The following is a 17931-nucleotide window of genomic DNA, read 5'->3' on the forward strand; positions in this document are numbered from 1 at the left end:
TCTCCCTCTCCCCCTCTCTCTCTCTCTCTCCCCTTTCCCTCTCCCTCCCTCCCCCTCCCTCTCACTCTCCCTCCCTCTCTCTCTCTCCCTCCCTCCCTCTCCCGCTTCCTCTCTCTCCCTCTCTCTCTCCCTCTCTCCAATCTCTCTCCTCTCCCTCTCCCCCTCTCTCTCCCTCTCCCCCTCACTCTCTCTCTCTCCTTTCCCTCTCCCTCCCCCTCTCTCTCTCTTTCTCTCTCTCCCTCTTTATCTCCCTCTCTTTCTCTCCCTCTCTCTCTGTCTCTCTCCCTCTCTGTCTCTCTCCTCCTCTCGCTCTCCCCCCTCTCCCTCTCCTTCTCTCTCTCTCTCTCTCTCTCCCCCACCCCTTCTCCCTCCCACTCTCCCTCTCTCTCTTCTCTCTTCCCCCTTTCCCTCTCCCCCCCTCTCACCCCTCTCCCTCTCTCCCTCTCTCTCTTTATCTCACTCTCTCTCTTTCCCTCCCTCTCTCCCCCTCTCTCCCTCCCTCTCTCCCTCCCTCTCCCCCTCCCTCTCCCTCTCTCCCCTCTCTCCCCCTCTCTCCCCCTCTCCCCCCCCCCCTCTCTCCCCCTCTCTCCCCGTCTCTCTCCACTCTTCTCCTCTCTCCCCCTCTCTCCCCCCTCTCTCTCTTTCTCTCTCTTTCTCTCCCTCTCTCCCCCCTCGCTCCCTCCCTCCATCTCCGTCTCCCTCTCTCTCCCTCTCTCCCTCCCTCTCTCCCTCCCTCTCTCTCCCTCCCTCTCGCCCTCCCCCCTCGCCCTCTCTCCGTCCCCCCCCTCTCCCTCTCTCTCCCTCTCTCCCCCTCTCCCCCCCTCCCTCTCTCCTCTCTCCCCTCCCTCTCTCCCTCCCTCTCTCCCTCTCTCTCTCCCTCCCTCTCTCCCTCCCTCTCGCCCTCCCCCCTCTCTCCGTCCCCCCCCCCCTCTCTCTCCCTCCCCTCCCTCTCTCTCCCTCTCTCTCCCTCCCTCTCTCCCTCCCCCTCGCCCTCTCTCCGTCCCCCTCACTCTCTCTTCCTCTCTCCTTTAAAGATGCCGCGAAAAAACGGCCCCCACCTGTTTTTGGTGAGCTTGGCTTTGATGTCACCCTCAAAGCTTTTCAGACCTCCGGGGCATCGATCCCCCCAGAGCTTCCCACGCCACCCAGGAAGTGTAGTCACCGTCGTAACGTAGGAAACATCTCGAGTGTATAGTTTTCCGCATTGGGAGCACTCGATCGGGAGGGGCCTACCCGGCGCCACAAGACAACCCGCCCCATTCCTGGAATTAGTTGAGAGTCCGAACGGTGCAGACGGAGGCCATTCGGGGCCCTTCGAAGATCACCCGACCCACCTCCACTCGCCCATCCAATCCCTGTAACCCCATAACCAGTCCGATACGAGCACCAAAAGAGTGGAGAAGCTCTAGATTCTGCAGCGGATGTTCTGCGGGTCAGTTACGGGCCAATTGGGTGGGCCCGCGCCAGCGAGCCAGTCACGTCGAGATAGTCAAATCCACGTTTGTTTTGGCCCACAGCTGCGAACGCTCCGCGCTTCCATCCTGGAGGAATCGTTTCCCTCGTCCGTCCGTCACGGCACGCAGCGCGGGATCCCGCCCAAGAAGCTTCTGGAATACGTGGTGCCGGGGCTGAATGTCCAGTGCCTCCGCACTGTCTTCCAACTCGCCGAAGGTTCCCGAGATGGCTGCTGAAGCTGGACGAGCAAGGGGTAGGCCTCGGAGATTCCCCTCTGCCGCTCCGCCCCATCCGTCCGCGCGGAGCGGGACGCACGCCCGCCCCCGACCCCTTGACCCCTCAACCCCCCCCCCCCCCCCCCGCCCCGCCCCTTGACCCTGGAAAGGTGAGTAAACCATCCTCCCACCCCTTTGCCCATCCCTTACAGTTCCGGCGACGCACACAAAGCGGGGTGAAGGAATCGCTCGCGCCTGGCGTAATGTGCCCGCTACGTTAGTGGGGAGTTGGGTGGTCGAGGTAATTACCCAACCGTGGCAGCGCACGTTGGCGCCCCGCAGCGCAAGCGCGGAGGTTGCCCCCGATCTGTCGGCCCCACGCGCTGAGCGACTCAACCCGTTGGCCTATCTGCCAGCCAGCCGTCTGGCAGCGCGGGGGGCACGCAACTGGCGAAGCGTCTCACGCTCCGGTAACACCCCCCACCCCCCCCCACCCCCACCGATAGCCCAGGCGCTGCCTGTCGCAGGGGTCAAGTGTCGCGAGGTGACAGATGGGGAAAACATCGTCAATAATTGATCAAGCCCGGCTGGAAAGATAATGTGATTCATTATTCATGTAATAATTAAAGGGCTCCGAGGTCGAATGTGGCCCAAGGCAGCCGTCCTCAGCCATGTCGGCAGGGGGAGCACGGGCTTGGTGTCCAGCCTGTGGGGATCTCCGAGAGGGCAGAGAGTGGGGCGAGGGATAACGGACCGTGGTCCAGTGACTGTGTGTGACCGGGACTGTGCCTGTAATGCTCGAAAACATTCGCTAATGTCCATTCCCTGAACGCATGTCACAATTAATTTTATTCCTGGATTCCAATGTCTGTCTCTCTTTTTCCTTGTCTCCGCTTGCTCTCTCTATCTCTCTTTTTTATTTCTCTCTCTGTCTTTCTCTCTCCTATTCTCTCGGTCCATCCCATTTTGCTGTCTCTCTGTCTATCTCTCTTTCTGGTTTCTCTCTCTGTCTCTGTCTTTCTCTTTCTCCATCTCTCTCCTGCTCTCTCCAGCACTCTCTCTCTCCCCGCTTTATCGCTCTCACTTTCTCTCTCTCTCCTGCACTCTTTCTCTCTCCTCTCTCTCTCTCTCTCTCTCTCTCTCGCCGTCTCTCTTTCTCTCTCTCTCTCTCGCCTTCTCCCTCTTTCTCTTTCTCTCGCTCTCGCTCTCCGCTCTCGCTCTCACTCTCTCTCTCTCTCTCTCTCACACTCTCTCTATCTCTCTCCTTTTCTCGCCCTCTCTCTCTCGTGCTCTCTCTCGCTCTCTCTCGCTCTCACGCTCCCTCTTGCTCTCTTTCACTTTCTCTTGCTCTCTCTCGCTCTCTTTCTCTCTCTCTCACTCTCCCCTCTTACCGTCTTTCTCTCTCCATCCCTCCCTCTCTCCCCTCTTACCGTCTACCCCTCTCCCCTCACTTTCTCATTCCCGCCCTCTCTCCCCTCTTGCCGTCTCCCTCTTTCCCACCCACTTTCTCTCTCCCTCCCTCCCTCTCTCCCCTCTTACCGTCTCCCCCTCTCCCCCCCTCTCTCCCCTCTTACCGTCTCCCCCTCTCCCCACACTTTCTCTCTCCCTCCCTCTCTCCCCTCTTTCCGTCTCCCTCTCTCCCGCCCACTTTCTCCCTCCCTCCCTCTCTCCCCTCTTACCGTCTACCCCTCTCCCCTCACTTTCTCATTCCCGCCCTCTCCCCCCTCTTGCCGTCTCCCTCTTTCCCACCCACTTTCTCTCTCCCTCCCTCCCTCTCTCCCCTCTTACCGTCTCCCTCTTCCCCCCCCCACTTTCTCTCTCCCTCCCTCTCTCCCCTCTTCCCGTCTCCCTCTCTCCCCCCCCCACTGTTTCTCTCCCTCCCTCTCTCCCCCTCTTCCCGTCCCCCTCTCTCCCCTCCCCGCCACCTCTCCCTCTCTATATGTCTCCCCTCCCCCTCCCTCTCTCACGTCCCTTCGCCCCAGTCGATTCAGTCGTAAGAGGAGGTGGGGGGAGAACACGGGGGACCTAACCTCTTAAACAACTGGGTTGGAAAGCAAATGATGAAGACGTTTAAAAAGCTTCCGATTCAAACCACTGCCCTGGCTTTGAAAAGTGTCAGATTAATTATTCTGAGCAAGGAGAATGGCACGATCATGGTTTTAGAGACCAGGAAAATCTGGGATCGCAAATTGTGTTCAGAAAGGAGGCATTCTTCCTGAAAGAAAATACATTCTGACTCTCCCTGGGGAGAGTCTACAGAAGGATATGGACAGGTTAAGTCAGTGGGCAAAGGCTACGCAATATAATGCAGGAAAATGTGACGGTATGCCCTGTGGTAGGAAGAATAAAGAAGCTGAGTATTATTTAAGTGGAGAGAGAGTGCTGAAAGCCACGGCACAGAGGGGATTTGGGAGTCCTCGTGCGTAAAGTCCTCGGGGGGGGGGGGGGGGGCACGGTAGCACAGTGGTTATCACAGTTGCTTCACAGCTCCAGGGTTCCAGGTTCAATTCCTGGCTTGGGTCACTGTCTGTGCGGAGTCTGCACGTTCTCTCCCGTGTGTGCGTGGGTTTCCTCCGGGTGCTCCGGTTTCCTCCCACAGCCCAAAGATGTGCCGGTTAGGTGGACCCGGCCGTGATAAATGAAATGAAATGAAATGAAAATCGCTCATTGTCACAAGTAGGCTTCAAACGAAGTTACTGTGAAAAGCCCCTAGTCGCCACATTCCGGCACCCTAGTGTCCAAAAACGTTGGGTTGGGTGGGGTTACTGGGTTACAGGGATAGTGTGGGGGTGTGGGCTTAGGTAGGGTGCTCTTTCCAAGGGCCGGTGCAGACTCGATGGGCCGAATGGCCTCCTTCTGCACTGTAAATTCTATGATTCCATGGTTTTTTAAAATAAATTTAGAGTACCCAATTCATTTCTTTTTTCCAATTAAGGGGCAATTTAGCGTGGCCAATCCACCTAGCCTGCACATATCATAGATTATCGTAGAATTCACAGCGCAGAAGGAGGCCATTCAGCCCATCGAGTCTGCACCGGCTCTTGGAAAGAGCACCCGACCCACGAACGACACCTCCACCCTATCCCCATAACCCAGTAACCCCACCCAACACTAAGGGCAATTTGTACAGTAAGGGCAATTTAACATGGCCAATCGCCCTAACCTGCACATTTTTGGACTGTGGGAGGAAACCGGAGCACCCGGAGGAAACCCACGCACACACGGAGAGGATGTGCAAACTCCGCACAGACAGTGACCCAAGCCGGGAATCGAACCTGGGACCCTGGAGCTGTGAAGCAATTGTGCCAACCACAATGCTACCGTGCTGGCCTTTGGGTTGTGGGGGGGGGGGGGGGGGCGAAACCCACGCAGACACGGGGCGAATGTGCAAACTCCACACGGACAGTGACCCAGAGCCGGGATCGAACCTGGGACCTCGGCGCCGTGAGGCAGCAGTGCTAACCACTGCGCCACCAATGATTGTGCTAAAATTACATAAGGTTAGCATTTAAGTCCAGCACAAATTGGCGAGGCAAGGTGAATGTTGGCCTCTTTTTTCAAAGGAAACGGAGCATAAAAATAGGGAGGTATTGCTAAGACTACACAAGGCACTGGTGAGACGACACCTGGAATACTACGAACAGTTTTGGTCCCTTTAGCGAAGGAAAGTTAGACCGACATTGGAGGCAGTTCAGAGAAGGTTCTCTCGATTGATCCTCGTTACGACGGGGTTTTCTTCGGAGGAGAAGTTGAGTAGGCTGGGCCAGTATTCATTGGAGTTTAGAAGAATGGGAGGCGACTTTATCGAGACATATGGGGTTGACAAGAGGCATGGCAGGGGAGATGCTGTCTCCCCTTTGGGCGAGTCCGATATGAAGAGAGCATCAGCTCAGAGCGAGGGGTCATCATTTAAGACACGGATGAGGAGGAACCTCTTTCCTCTGAGGGTAGTGAATCTGTGGGCGTCTATGCCGCAGAGAGCTGTACAGGTCCAGTCGGAAAACATGTTCAAGGCTGAGACAGATTTTGTATCAGTAAGGGAATCAAAGGTTTTGGTCCCGAGGCGGGAAAGTGGAGTTGATGATTATCATATACGTCAACCATGATCGCATTAAATGGTGGAGCAGACTTGATGGGCTGAATGGCCCAATTCTGATCTGATGTGTTATGGGATCCACACACACTGACTCTCACTGGGGTACGGGTCCCACACACACTGACTCTCACTGGGGTACGGGTCCCACACACACTGACTCTCACTGGGGTACGGGTTCCACACACACTGACTCTCACTGGGGTACGGGTTCCACACACACTGACTCTCACTGGGGTACGGGTCCCACACACACTGACTCTCACTGGGGTACGGGTCCCACACACACTGACTCTCACTGGGGTACGGGTTCCACACACACTGACTCTCACTGGGGTACGGGTTCCACACACACTGACTCTCACTGGGGTACGGGTCCCACACACACTGACTCTCACTGGGGTACGGGTCCCACACACACTGACTCTCACTGGGGTACGGGTCCCTCACACACTGACTCTCACTGGGGTACGGGTCCCACACACACTGACTCTCACTGGGGTACGGGTCCATCCCACACACACTGACTCTCACTGGGGTACGGGTCCCACACACACTGACTCTCACTGGGATACGGGTCCCACACACACTGACTCTCACTGGGGTACAGGTCCCACACACACTGACTCTCACTGGGGTACGGGTCCCACACACACTGACTCTCACTGGGGTACGGGTCCCACACACACTGACTCTCACTGGGGTACGGGTCCCACACACACGGACTCTCACTGGGGTACGGGTCCCACACACACTGACTCTCACTGGGGTACGGGTCCCACACACACTGACTCTCACTGGGGTACGGGTCCCACACACACTGACTCTCACTGGGGTACGGGTCCCACACACACTGACTCTCACTGGGGTACGGGTCCCACACACACTGACTCTCACTGGGGTACGGGTCCCACACACACTGACTCTCACTGGGGTACGGGTCCCACACACACTGACTCTCACTGGGGTACGGGTCCCACACACACTGACTCTCACTGGGGTACGGGTCCCACACACACTGACTCTCACTGGGGTACGGGTCCCACACACCCTGACTCTCACTGGGGTACGGGTCCCACACACACTGACTCTCACTGGGGTACGGGTCCCGCACACCCTGACTCTCACTGGGGTACGGGTCCCACACACCCTGACTCTCACTGGGGTACGGGTCCCACACACACTGACTCTCACTGGGGTACGGGTCCCACACACACTGACTCTCACTGGGGTACGGGTTCCACACACACTGACTCTCACTGGGGTACGGGTTCCACACACACTGACTCTCACTGGGGTACGGGTCCCACACACACTGACTCTCACTGGGGTACGGGTTCCACACACACTGACTCTCACTGGGGTACGGGTTCCACACACACTGACTCTCACTGGGGTACGGGTCCCACACACACTGACTCTCACTGGGGTACGGGTCCCACACACACTGACTCTCACTGGGGTACGGGTCCCTCACACACTGACTCTCACTGGGGTACGGGTCCCACACACACTGACTCTCACTGGGGTACGGGTCCATCCCACACACACTGACTCTCACTGGGGTACGGGTCCCACACACACTGACTCTCACTGGGATACGGGTCCCACACACACTGACTCTCACTGGGGTACAGGTCCCACACACACTGACTCTCACTGGGGTACGGGTCCCACACACACTGACTCTCACTGGGGTACGGGTCCCACACACACTGACACTCACTGGGTTACGGTTCCCACACACACTGACTCTCACTGGGGTACGGGACCCACACACACTGACTCTCACTGGGGTACGGGTTCCCACACACACTGACTCTCACTGGGGTACGGGTCCCACACACACTGACTCTCACTGGGGTACGGGTCCCACACACACTGACTCTCACTGGGGTACGGGTTCCACACACACTGACTCTCACTGGGGTACGGGTTCCACACACACTGACTCTCACTGGGGTACGGGTCCCACACACACTGACTCTCACTGGGGTACGGGTCCCACACACACTGACTCTCACTGGGGTACGGGTCCCTCACACACTGACTCTCACTGGGGTACGGGTCCCACACACACTGACTCTCACTGGGGTACGGGTCCATCCCACACACACTGACTCTCACTGGGGTACGGGTCCCACACACACTGACTCTCACTGGGATACGGGTCCCACACACACTGACTCTCACTGGGGTACAGGTCCCACACACACTGACTCTCACTGGGGTACGGGTCCCACACACACTGACTCTCACTGGGGTACGGGTCCCACACACACTGACACTCACTGGGTTACGGTTCCCACACACACTGACTCTCACTGGGGTACGGGACCCACACACACTGACTCTCACTGGGGTACGGGTTCCCACACACACTGACTCTCACTGGGGTACGGGTCCCACACACACTGACTCTCACTGGGGTACGGGACCCACACACACTGACTCTCACTGGGGTACGGGTCCCACACACACGGACTCTCACTGGGGTACGGGTCCCACACACACTGACTCTCACTGGGGTACGGGTCCCACACACACGGACTCTCACTGGGGTACGGGTCCCACACACACTGACTCTCACTGGGGTACGGGTCCCACACACACTGACTCTCACTGGGGTACGGGTCCCACACACACTGACTCTCACTGGGGTACGGGTCCCACACACACTGACTCTCACTGGGGTACGGGTCCCACACACACTGACTCTCACTGGGGTACGGGTCCCACACACACAACTCTCACTGGGGTACGGGTCCCACACACACTGACTCTCACTGGGGTACGGGTCCCACACACACTGACTCTCACTGGGGTACGGGTCCCACACACACTGACTCTCACTGGGGTACGGGTCCCACACACCCTGACTCTCACTGGGGTACGGGTCCCACACACACTGACTCTCACTGGGGTACGGGTCCCGCACAGCCTGACTCTCACTGGGGTACGGGTCCCACACACCCTGACTCTCACTGGGGTACGGGTCCCACACACACTGACTCTCACTGGGGTACGGGTCCCACACACACTGACTCTCACTGGGGTACGGGTCCCACACACACTGACTCTCACTGGGGTACGGGTCCCACACACCCTGACTCTCACTGGGGTACGGGTCCCACACACACTGACTCTCACTGGGGTACGGGTCCCGCACACCCTGACTCTCACTGGGGTACGGGTCCCACACACCCTGACTCTCACTGGGGTACGGGTCCCACACACCCTGACTCTCACTGGGGTACGGGTCCCACACACACTGACTCTCACTGGGGTACGGGTCCCACACACACTGACTCTCACTGGGGTACGGGTCCCACACACACTGACTCTCACTGGGGTACGGGTCCCACACACACTGACTCTCACTGGGGTACGGGTCCCACACACACTGACTCTCACTGGGGTACGGGTCCCACACACACTGACTCTCACTGGGGTACGGGTCCCACACACACTGACTCTCGCTGGGGTACGGGTCCCACACACACTGACTCTCACTGGGGTACGGGTCCCACACACACTGACTCTCACTGGGGTACGGGTCCCACACACACTGACTCTCGCTGGGGTATGGGTCCCACACACACTGACTCTCACTGAGGTACGGGTCCCACACACACTGACTCTCACTGGGGTATGGGTTCCACACACACTGACTCTCACTGGGGTACGGGTCCCACACACACTGACACTCACTGGGGTACGGGTCCCACACACACTGACTCTCACTGGGGTACGGGTCCCACACACACTGACTCTCGCTGGGGTATGGGTCCCACACACACTGACTCTCACTGAGGTACGGGTCCCACACACACTGACTCTCACTGGGGTACGGGTTCCACACACACTGACTCTCACTGGGGTACGGGTTCCACACACACTGACTCTCACTGAGGTACGGGTCCCACACACTGACAATATAGAACAGAACGCAGGGAAATAGTCTAGTCAGCCCGTCGTTCTTTTACTGGGTTTACTGATGCTGCAATCGGGGATGTGGTTACGGCACTGAATAAGGATGGGAGTGGCCAGGAAGTGTTGTATATTTATTGCAGCCTCTCCGGGAAGGGTTGCTAATTTTGGGGGCGAGGCCTGATTGTGAGGCCTCCCGAGTTAACCTACAATTCAGTTCTCTTCACTCCTGCGTGTAAAGGTTGCCTCAGGGTAGGAACATGGCCTCGAATCTCTGGGTGAATGTTACCCGAGATAATGGAAATCTGCCAGCCTTACTCGGTCGGGCCTAGCCCAGGCTTCAGGCCCACGCAGCAATGTGGTCGACTCTCTGGCTGTCCTGGAATAAAAACAGACTCGCAGCTGTGAGGCGAGATTGGATAGGGGAAGGATTAGAACAAAGAAAAAAGAACAAATACAACGCAGGAACAGGCCCTTCGGCCCTCCAAGCATGTCCCGGTCATGATACCAACCTTTGCCAAAACCCTCAGCACTTCCTTGTGCCGTCTCCCTCTATACCCATCCTATCCATGTGTTTGTCGAGGTGCCTTTTGAACGCCGTTAATGTATCTGCTTCCACAACCTCCCCTGGCCACGCGATCCAGGCACTCGCCACCCTGTGCGTAAAAAACCTGCCTCGCACATCTCCTCTAAACCTTGCCCCCCAGCCCCCCCCAGTGACTGACCCCTCCACCCTGGGAAAGAGTGCCTGCCCATCCACTCTATCCATCCCCCTCGTAATCTTGTAGACCTCTATCAGGTCACCCCTCGGTCTCCATCTTTCTAACGAAAACAGTCCGAGTCTATTCAGCCTGTCCGCACAGCTAACACCCTCCAGACCAGGCAACATCCTGGTCAACCCCCTCTGCACCCTCTCCAAAGCCTCCACATCCTTCTGGTAGCGTGGCGACCAGAATTGTGCGCAATATTCCGAGTGCGGCCTAGCCGAGGTTCTATCCAACTGTAGCATGACTTGCCAGTTTTTATACTCGATGCCCCGTCCAATGAAGGCAAGCAGGCTGTATGCTTTCTTGACTACCTTGCCCACTTGTGTTGCCACCTTCAAAGACCACCCGCACGTCCAGATCTCTCTGACTTTCTATATTCCTAAGAGTTTTTGCCATTTACGGTATATTTCCCCTCTATGTTAGACCGACCAAAATGCATTACCTCACATTTGGCCTGATTAAACTCCATTTGCCATTTCTCTGCCCAAGTCTCCAGCCTGTTTATGTCCTGCTGTATCTTCTGACAATCCTCAACACTATCTGCCGCTCCACCAACCTTGGTGTCATCCGTAAACTTACTAATCAGACAGGCTACGTTTGATGCACGATCAATGACCACTAAAGCGAGGTTGTAGTCCAACTGAAGGCTTTAATAAGCTAGATGTTTCCCCCAGCAGCTCAGGTACAGAATGAAGGCTGCTGGGGCGGCACGGGCTCTTATACCCCGCCAAGCAGGGCGGAGCTACCATACAGCTTGACCAATAGGAAGCATACAATATCTACCAATGGTGTTCCAGCATTACCAGGTACCGTAATACCTCTACACAGACTACCACATCGTTTATGTACACTACAAACAAGAGAGGCCCCAGCACCGGTCCCTGTGGAACACCACTAGTCACAACCTTCCATTCAGAAAAACACCCTTCCACTGCCACCCTCTGCCTTCTGTGACCGAGCCAGTTCTGTATCCATCTGACCACCTCGCCTCTGATCCCGTGTGACTTCGCCTTTTGTGCCAGTCTACCACGAGGCGACATGAGGTGAAGCTTTTTGACCCGCAGGCCCTGGGAGATCTCTCTTGGCTAGCACAGAGGCGACGGACTGAAGGCCTCCCGCCATGCCATCACTTTACGATTGCTGAGAACATAAGAACATAAGAACTAGGAGCAGGAGTCGGCCATCTGGCCCCTCGAGCCTGCTCCACCATTCAATGAGATCATGGCTGATCTTTTGTGGACTCAGCTCCACTTTCCGGCCCGAACACCATAACCCTTAATCCCTTTATTCTTCAAAAAACTAATTATCTTCATCTTAAAAACATTTAATGAAGGAGCCTCAACTGCTTCACTGGGCAAGGAATTCCATAGATTCACAACCCTTTGGGTGAAGAAGTTCCTCCTAAACTCAGTCTTAAATCTACTTCCCCTTATTTTGAGGCTATGCCCCCTAGCTCTGCTTTCACCCGCCAGTGGAAACAACCTGCCCGCATCTATCCTATCCATTCCCTTCATAATCTTGTACGTTTCTATAAGATCCCCCCTCATCCTTCTAAATTCCAATGAGTACAGTCCCAGTCTACTCAACCTCTCCTCGTAATCCAACCCCTTCAGCTCTGGGATTAACCGAGTGAATCTCCTCTGCACACCCTCCAGCGCCAGTACGTCCTTTCTCAAGTAAGGGGACCAAAATTGAACAAAATACTCCAGGTGTGGCCTCACTAACACCTTATACAATTGCAGCATAACCTCCCTAGTCTTAAACTCCATCCCTCTAGCAATGAAGGACACAATTCCATTAGCCTTCTTAATCACCTGTTGCACCTGTAAACCAACTTTTTGCGACTCATGCACTAGCACACCCAGGTCTCTCTGCACAGCAGCATGTTTTAATATTTTATCATTTAAATAATAACCCCTTTTGCTGTTATTCCTACCAAAATGGATAACCTCACATTTGTCAACATGGAATTCCATCTGCCAGACCCTAGCCCATTCACTTAGCCTAGGAGTGTTTCTTTTTTGTTGTCAGGAACCTCAAGGCTGGGAGTCTCCCATTTATCCGGGCCCGGTGCTGGGGAAGGGGCCTCCAGTTATGTGACGTTTGAAGGCTTTAACGTGCATCTCTCCTCTCCTTTTCCTCCCCAGTTAACCTTCCAGCGCAAGGTGGGGATCATGTACTGTAAAGCAGGACAGAGCAGCGAGGAGGAGATGTACAACAACGAGATGGCAGGGCCGGCCTTCGAAGAATTCCTCGACCTCCTGGGGCAGAGGGTCAAGCTGAAAGGCTTCGACCGATACCGGGCCCAACTGGACAACAAGAGTAGGTCGAGCGGGATGGACCAGAGAGAAATGGGAGCGAGCAGGAGGAGGCCCTTCGAGCCCTGCTGTGCTATTCAATGGGACCGTGGCTGATTCTCGATCTCAACACCCAAACCACGCCCTCCCCAGACCCCGAGTCCCCGTTAGACTTTAGAAATCTATTTTCTCCCGAATTCTATCCAGTGACGTGGCCCCCCCCCCCCCCCCCCCCCGGCCTTCCTGTGGTGGAGAATCCCACAGGTGCCCCCTTTTATCCTCATCTCAGTCCTGTATCCGGAGACTGTGACCCCTTGATCTAGAATGACCTCAGGCGAGGGGGCAAGGTTGCGAAGACGGGGCCTTCGAGAATAACCTCAGCCGGTACGGGGCAGCACGGTAGCACAAGCGGACAGCACTGTGGCTTCACAGCGCCAGGGTCCCAGGTTCGATTCCCCGCTGGGTCACTGTCTGTGCGGAGTCTGCACGTTCTCCCCCCGTGTCTGCGTGGGTTTCCTCCGGGTGCTCCGGTTTCCTCCCACAGTCCAAAGACGTGCAGGCCGGGTGGATTGGCCATGATAAATGGCGCCTTAGTGTCCAAAAAGGTTAGGAGGGGTTATTGGGTTACGGGGATAGGGTGGAAGTGAGGGCTTAAGTGGGTCGGTGCAGACTCGATGGGCCGAATGGCCTCCTTCTGCACTGTATATTCTATGTTAAAAAAAAAACACGCTGCTGGCCTCGCTCAGCATCACGAACCAGCCGTCCAGCCCCCGTACGGAATACTGTGGGGAGTGTAGGAAGTTGTGAATTCAAGGCCCACCACCCTTTCAGAGGCGATGGCTGCGGTAGGATTTGAACCCGTGACCGCAGAAAGCTGGCCGCAGCCTCTGATTCACTCCTCCCAGTATCCCACGCGGTGTAATCGGCGCTCCCTGGTGCCATGCGCACACATCCAAATTCGGAGCTGGGGTAGTCCGCGCAGGATCCCCCCCCGCCCCCCGCCCCCCCCACCCCCACCCCCCGCCCCCCGCCACGAGCCTGCTCCGCCATTTAGGAAGACCGTGGCCGGGATTCTCCGATCGAAGTTGGTCCAGCCGCCGCGGGCGGAGAATTTGGCGCTCGACCGAAGCTCCATCCACCGCGGAGGGACTGGAGAATCCATGCCCCCCTGACCTCCACCGTTCCCCGCACGCACGGTTGCCATGTCGACCAAAAGAGGGACGCCTCGTACGGTGCTGCACTCCCTCGGGCACTTAGCCGAGGCTGTTGCCAACTCGGGTGGCTGGGGTGGGACTGGAATCGAAGAATAATCCGACAGTGCGAAGGAGGCTATTCTGCTCATCGAGTCTGCACTGACCCTTTGAAAGAGAGCCCTCTCTAGGCCCACTCCCCTGCCTCTACCCCTGTAACCTCACCTAACCTGCACAGCTTTGGGCTGTGGGAGGAAACCGGAGCACCCGGAGGAAACTCACACCGACACGGGGGCGAACGTGCAAACTCCGCCCAGACAGTGACCCAAAGTCGGAATTGGACCCGGGTCCCTGGCGCTGTGAGGCAGCCGTGCTAACTACTGTGCTACCGTGCTGCCCTATCAGCGCTGACCACTGTCACCGTGCTGCCCTATCAGCGCTGACCACTGTCACCGTGCTGCCCTATCAGCACTGACCACTGTCACCGTGCTGCCCTATCAGCACTGACCACTGACACGCTGCTGCCCTATCAGCACTGACCACTGTCACCGTGCTGCCCTATCAGCACTGACCACTGTCACCGTGCTGCCCTATCAGCACTGACCACTGACACCGTGCTGCCCTATCAGCGCTGACCACTGTCACCGTGCTGCCCTATCAGCACTGACCACTGACACCGTGCTGCCCTATCAGCACTGACCACTGTCACCGTGCTGCCCTATCAGCGCTGACCACTGTCACCGTGCTGCCCTATCAGCACTGACCACTGTCACCGTGCTGCCCTATCAGCACTGACCACTGTCACCGTGCTGCCCTATCAGCACTGACCACTGTCACAGTGCTGCCCTATCAGCACTGACCACTGTCACCGTGCTGCCCTATCAGCGCTGACCACTGTCACCGTGCTGCCCTATCAGTGCTGACCACTGTCACCGTGCTGCCCTATCAGCTCTGACCACTGTCACCGTGTTGCCCTATCAGTGCTGACCACTGACACCGTGCTGCCCTATCAGCACTGACCACTGTCACCGTGCTGCCCTATCAGCGCTGACCACTGTCACCGTGCTGCCCTATCAGCACTGACCACTGTCACCGTGCTGCCCTATCAGCACTGACCACAGTCACCGTGCTGCCCTATCAGCACTGACCACTGTCACCGTGCTGCCCTATCAGCACTGACCACTGTCACCGTGCTGCCCTATCAGCACTGACCACTGTCACCGTGCTGCCCTATCAGCGCTGACCACTGTCACCGTGCTGCCCTATCAGCTCTGACCACTGTCACCGTGCTGCCCTATCAGCACTGACCACTGTCACTGTGCTGCCCTATCAGCGCTGACCACTGTCACAGTGCTGCCCTATCAGCACTGACCACTGACACCGTGCTGCCCTATCAGTGCTGACCACTGTCACCGTGCTGCCCTATCAGCACTGACCACTGTCACCGTGCTGCCCTATCAGCACTGACCACTGTCACCGTGCTGCCCTATCAGCACTGACCACTGTCACCGTGCTGCCCTATCAGCACTGACCACTGTCACCGTGCTGCCCTATCAGCACTGACCACTGTCACCGTGCTGCCCTATCAGCGCTGACCACTGTCACCGTGCTGCCCTATCAGCGCTGACCACTGTCACCGTGCTGCCCTATCAGTGCTGACCACTGTCACCGTGCTGCCCTATCAGCACTGACCACTGTCACCGCGCTGCCCTATCAGCGCTGACCACTGCATCACCGTGCTGCCCTATCAGCACTGACCACTGTCACCGTGCTGCCCTATCAGCGCTGACCACTGCATCACCGTGCTGCCCTATCAGCACTGACCACTGTCACCGTGCTGCCCTATCAGCGCTGACCACTGTCACCGTGCTGCCCTATCAGCGCTGACCACTGTCACCGTGCTGCCCTATCAGCTCTGACCACTGTCACCGTGCTGCCCTATCAGCGTTGACCACTGTCACCGTGCTGCCCTATCAGCGCTGACCACTGTCACCGTGCTGCCCTATCAGCACTGACCACTGTCACCGTGCTGCCCTATCAGCACTGACCACTGTCACAGTGCTGCCCTATCAGCGCTGACCACTGTCACCGTGCTGCCCTATCAGCACTGACCACTGACACCGTGCTGCCCTATCAGCGCTGACCACTGTCACCGTGCTGCCCTATCAGCGCTGACCACTGTCACCGTGCTGCCCTATCAGCACTGACCACTGTCACCGTGCTGCCCTATCAGCTCTGACCACTGTCACCGTGCTGCCCTATCAGCGCTGACCACTGTCACCGTGCTGCCCTATCAGCACTGACCACTGTCACCGTGCTGCCCTATCAGCGCTGACCACTGTCACCGTGCTGCCCTATCAGCACTGACCACTGTCACCGTGCTGCCCTATCAGCACTGACCACTGTCACCGTGCTGCCCTATCAGCGCTGACCACTGTCACCGTGCTGCCCTATCAGCGCTGACCACTGTCACCGTGCTGCCCTATCAGCACTGACCACTGTCACCGTGCTGCCCTATCAGCACTGACCACTGTCACCGTGCTGCCCTATCAGCACTGACCACTGTCATCGTGCTGCCCTATCAGCGCTGACCACTGTCACCGTGCTGCCCTATCAGCACTGACCACTGTCACCGTGCTGCCCTATCAGCACTGACCACTGTCACCGTGCTGCCCTATCAGCACTGACCACTGTCACCGTGCTGCCCTATCAGCACTGACCACTGTCACCGTGCTGCCCTATCAGCACTGACCACTGTCACCGTGCTGCCCTATCAGCACTGACCACTGTCACCGTGCTGCCCTATCAGCACTGACCACTGTCACCGTGCTGCCCTATCAGTGCTGACCACTGTCACCGTGTTGCCCTATCAGCACTGACCACTGTCACCGTGCTGCCCTATCAACGCTGACCACTGACACCGTGCTGCCCTATCAGCGCTGACCACTGTCACCGTGCTGCCCTATCAGCACTGACCACTGTCACCGTGCTGCCCTATCAGCGCTGACCACTGTCACCGTGCTGCCCTATCAGCACTGACCACTGTCACGGTGCTGCCCTATCAGCACTGACCACTGTCACCGTGCTGCCCTATCAGCACTGACCACTGTCACCGTGCTGCCCTATCAGCGCTGACCACTGTCACCGTGCTGCCCTATCAGCACTGACCACTGTCACCGTGCTGCCCTATCAGCACTGACCACTGACACCGTGCTGCCCTATCAGCACTGACCACTGTCACGGTGCTGCCCTATCAGCACTGACCACTGTCACGGTGCTGCCCTATCAGCACTGACCACTGTCACCGTGCTGCCCTATCAGCACTGACCACTGTCACCGTGCTGCCCTATCAGCACTGACCACTGTCACCGTGCTGCCCTATCAGCACTGACCACTGTCACCGTGCTGCCCTATCAGCACTGACCACTGTCACGGTGCTGCCCTATCAGCACTGACCACTGTCACCGTGCTGCCCTATCAGCACTGACCACTGTCACGGTGCTGCCCTATCAGCACTGACCACTGACACCGTGCTGCCCTATCAGTGCTGACCACTGACACCGTGCTGCCCTATCAGCTCTGACCACTGACACCGTGCTGCCCTATCAGCACTGACCACTGTCACCGTGCTGCCCTATCAGCACTGACCACTGTCACCGTGCTGCCCTATCAGCGCTGACCACTGCATCACCGTGCTGCCCTATCAGCACTGACCACTGTCACCGTGCTGCCCTATCAGCGCTGACGATTGTCACCGTGCTGCCCTATCAGCACTGACCACTGACACCGTGCTGCCCTGTCAGCACTGACCACTGACACCGTGCTGCCCTATCAGTGCTGACCACTGTCACCGTGCTGCCCTATCAGCACTGACCACTGTCACCGTGCTGCCCTATCAGCGCTGACCACTGTCACTGTGCTGCCCTATCAGCGCTGACCACTGTCACCGTGTTGCCCTATCAGCACTGACCACTGTCACCGTGC

General features: G+C 57.3%; 1 protein-coding gene across 1 annotated transcript in view; it reads left to right on the top strand.

Moving 5' to 3' along the window:
• Positions 1-1552: 1552 nt before the first annotated feature.
• The window catches only part of LOC140399906 (signal-induced proliferation-associated 1-like protein 2), a 61309-nt gene continuing 44930 nt past the window's right edge, over positions 1553-17931 (top strand). Inside the window, exons 1-2 of the mRNA XM_072489386.1 lie at positions 1553-1708; positions 12608-12782. Coding sequence (XP_072345487.1) covers positions 12635-12782 — 148 coding nt within the window. The 5' untranslated portion in view covers positions 1553-1708; positions 12608-12634. The remainder of the gene's footprint in view (positions 1709-12607; positions 12783-17931) is intronic.

The sequence above is a fragment of the Scyliorhinus torazame genome, chromosome 24 (assembly GCF_047496885.1).
Source record: "Scyliorhinus torazame isolate Kashiwa2021f chromosome 24, sScyTor2.1, whole genome shotgun sequence".
In the NCBI taxonomy this organism is placed as follows: Eukaryota; Metazoa; Chordata; class Chondrichthyes; order Carcharhiniformes; family Scyliorhinidae; genus Scyliorhinus; species Scyliorhinus torazame.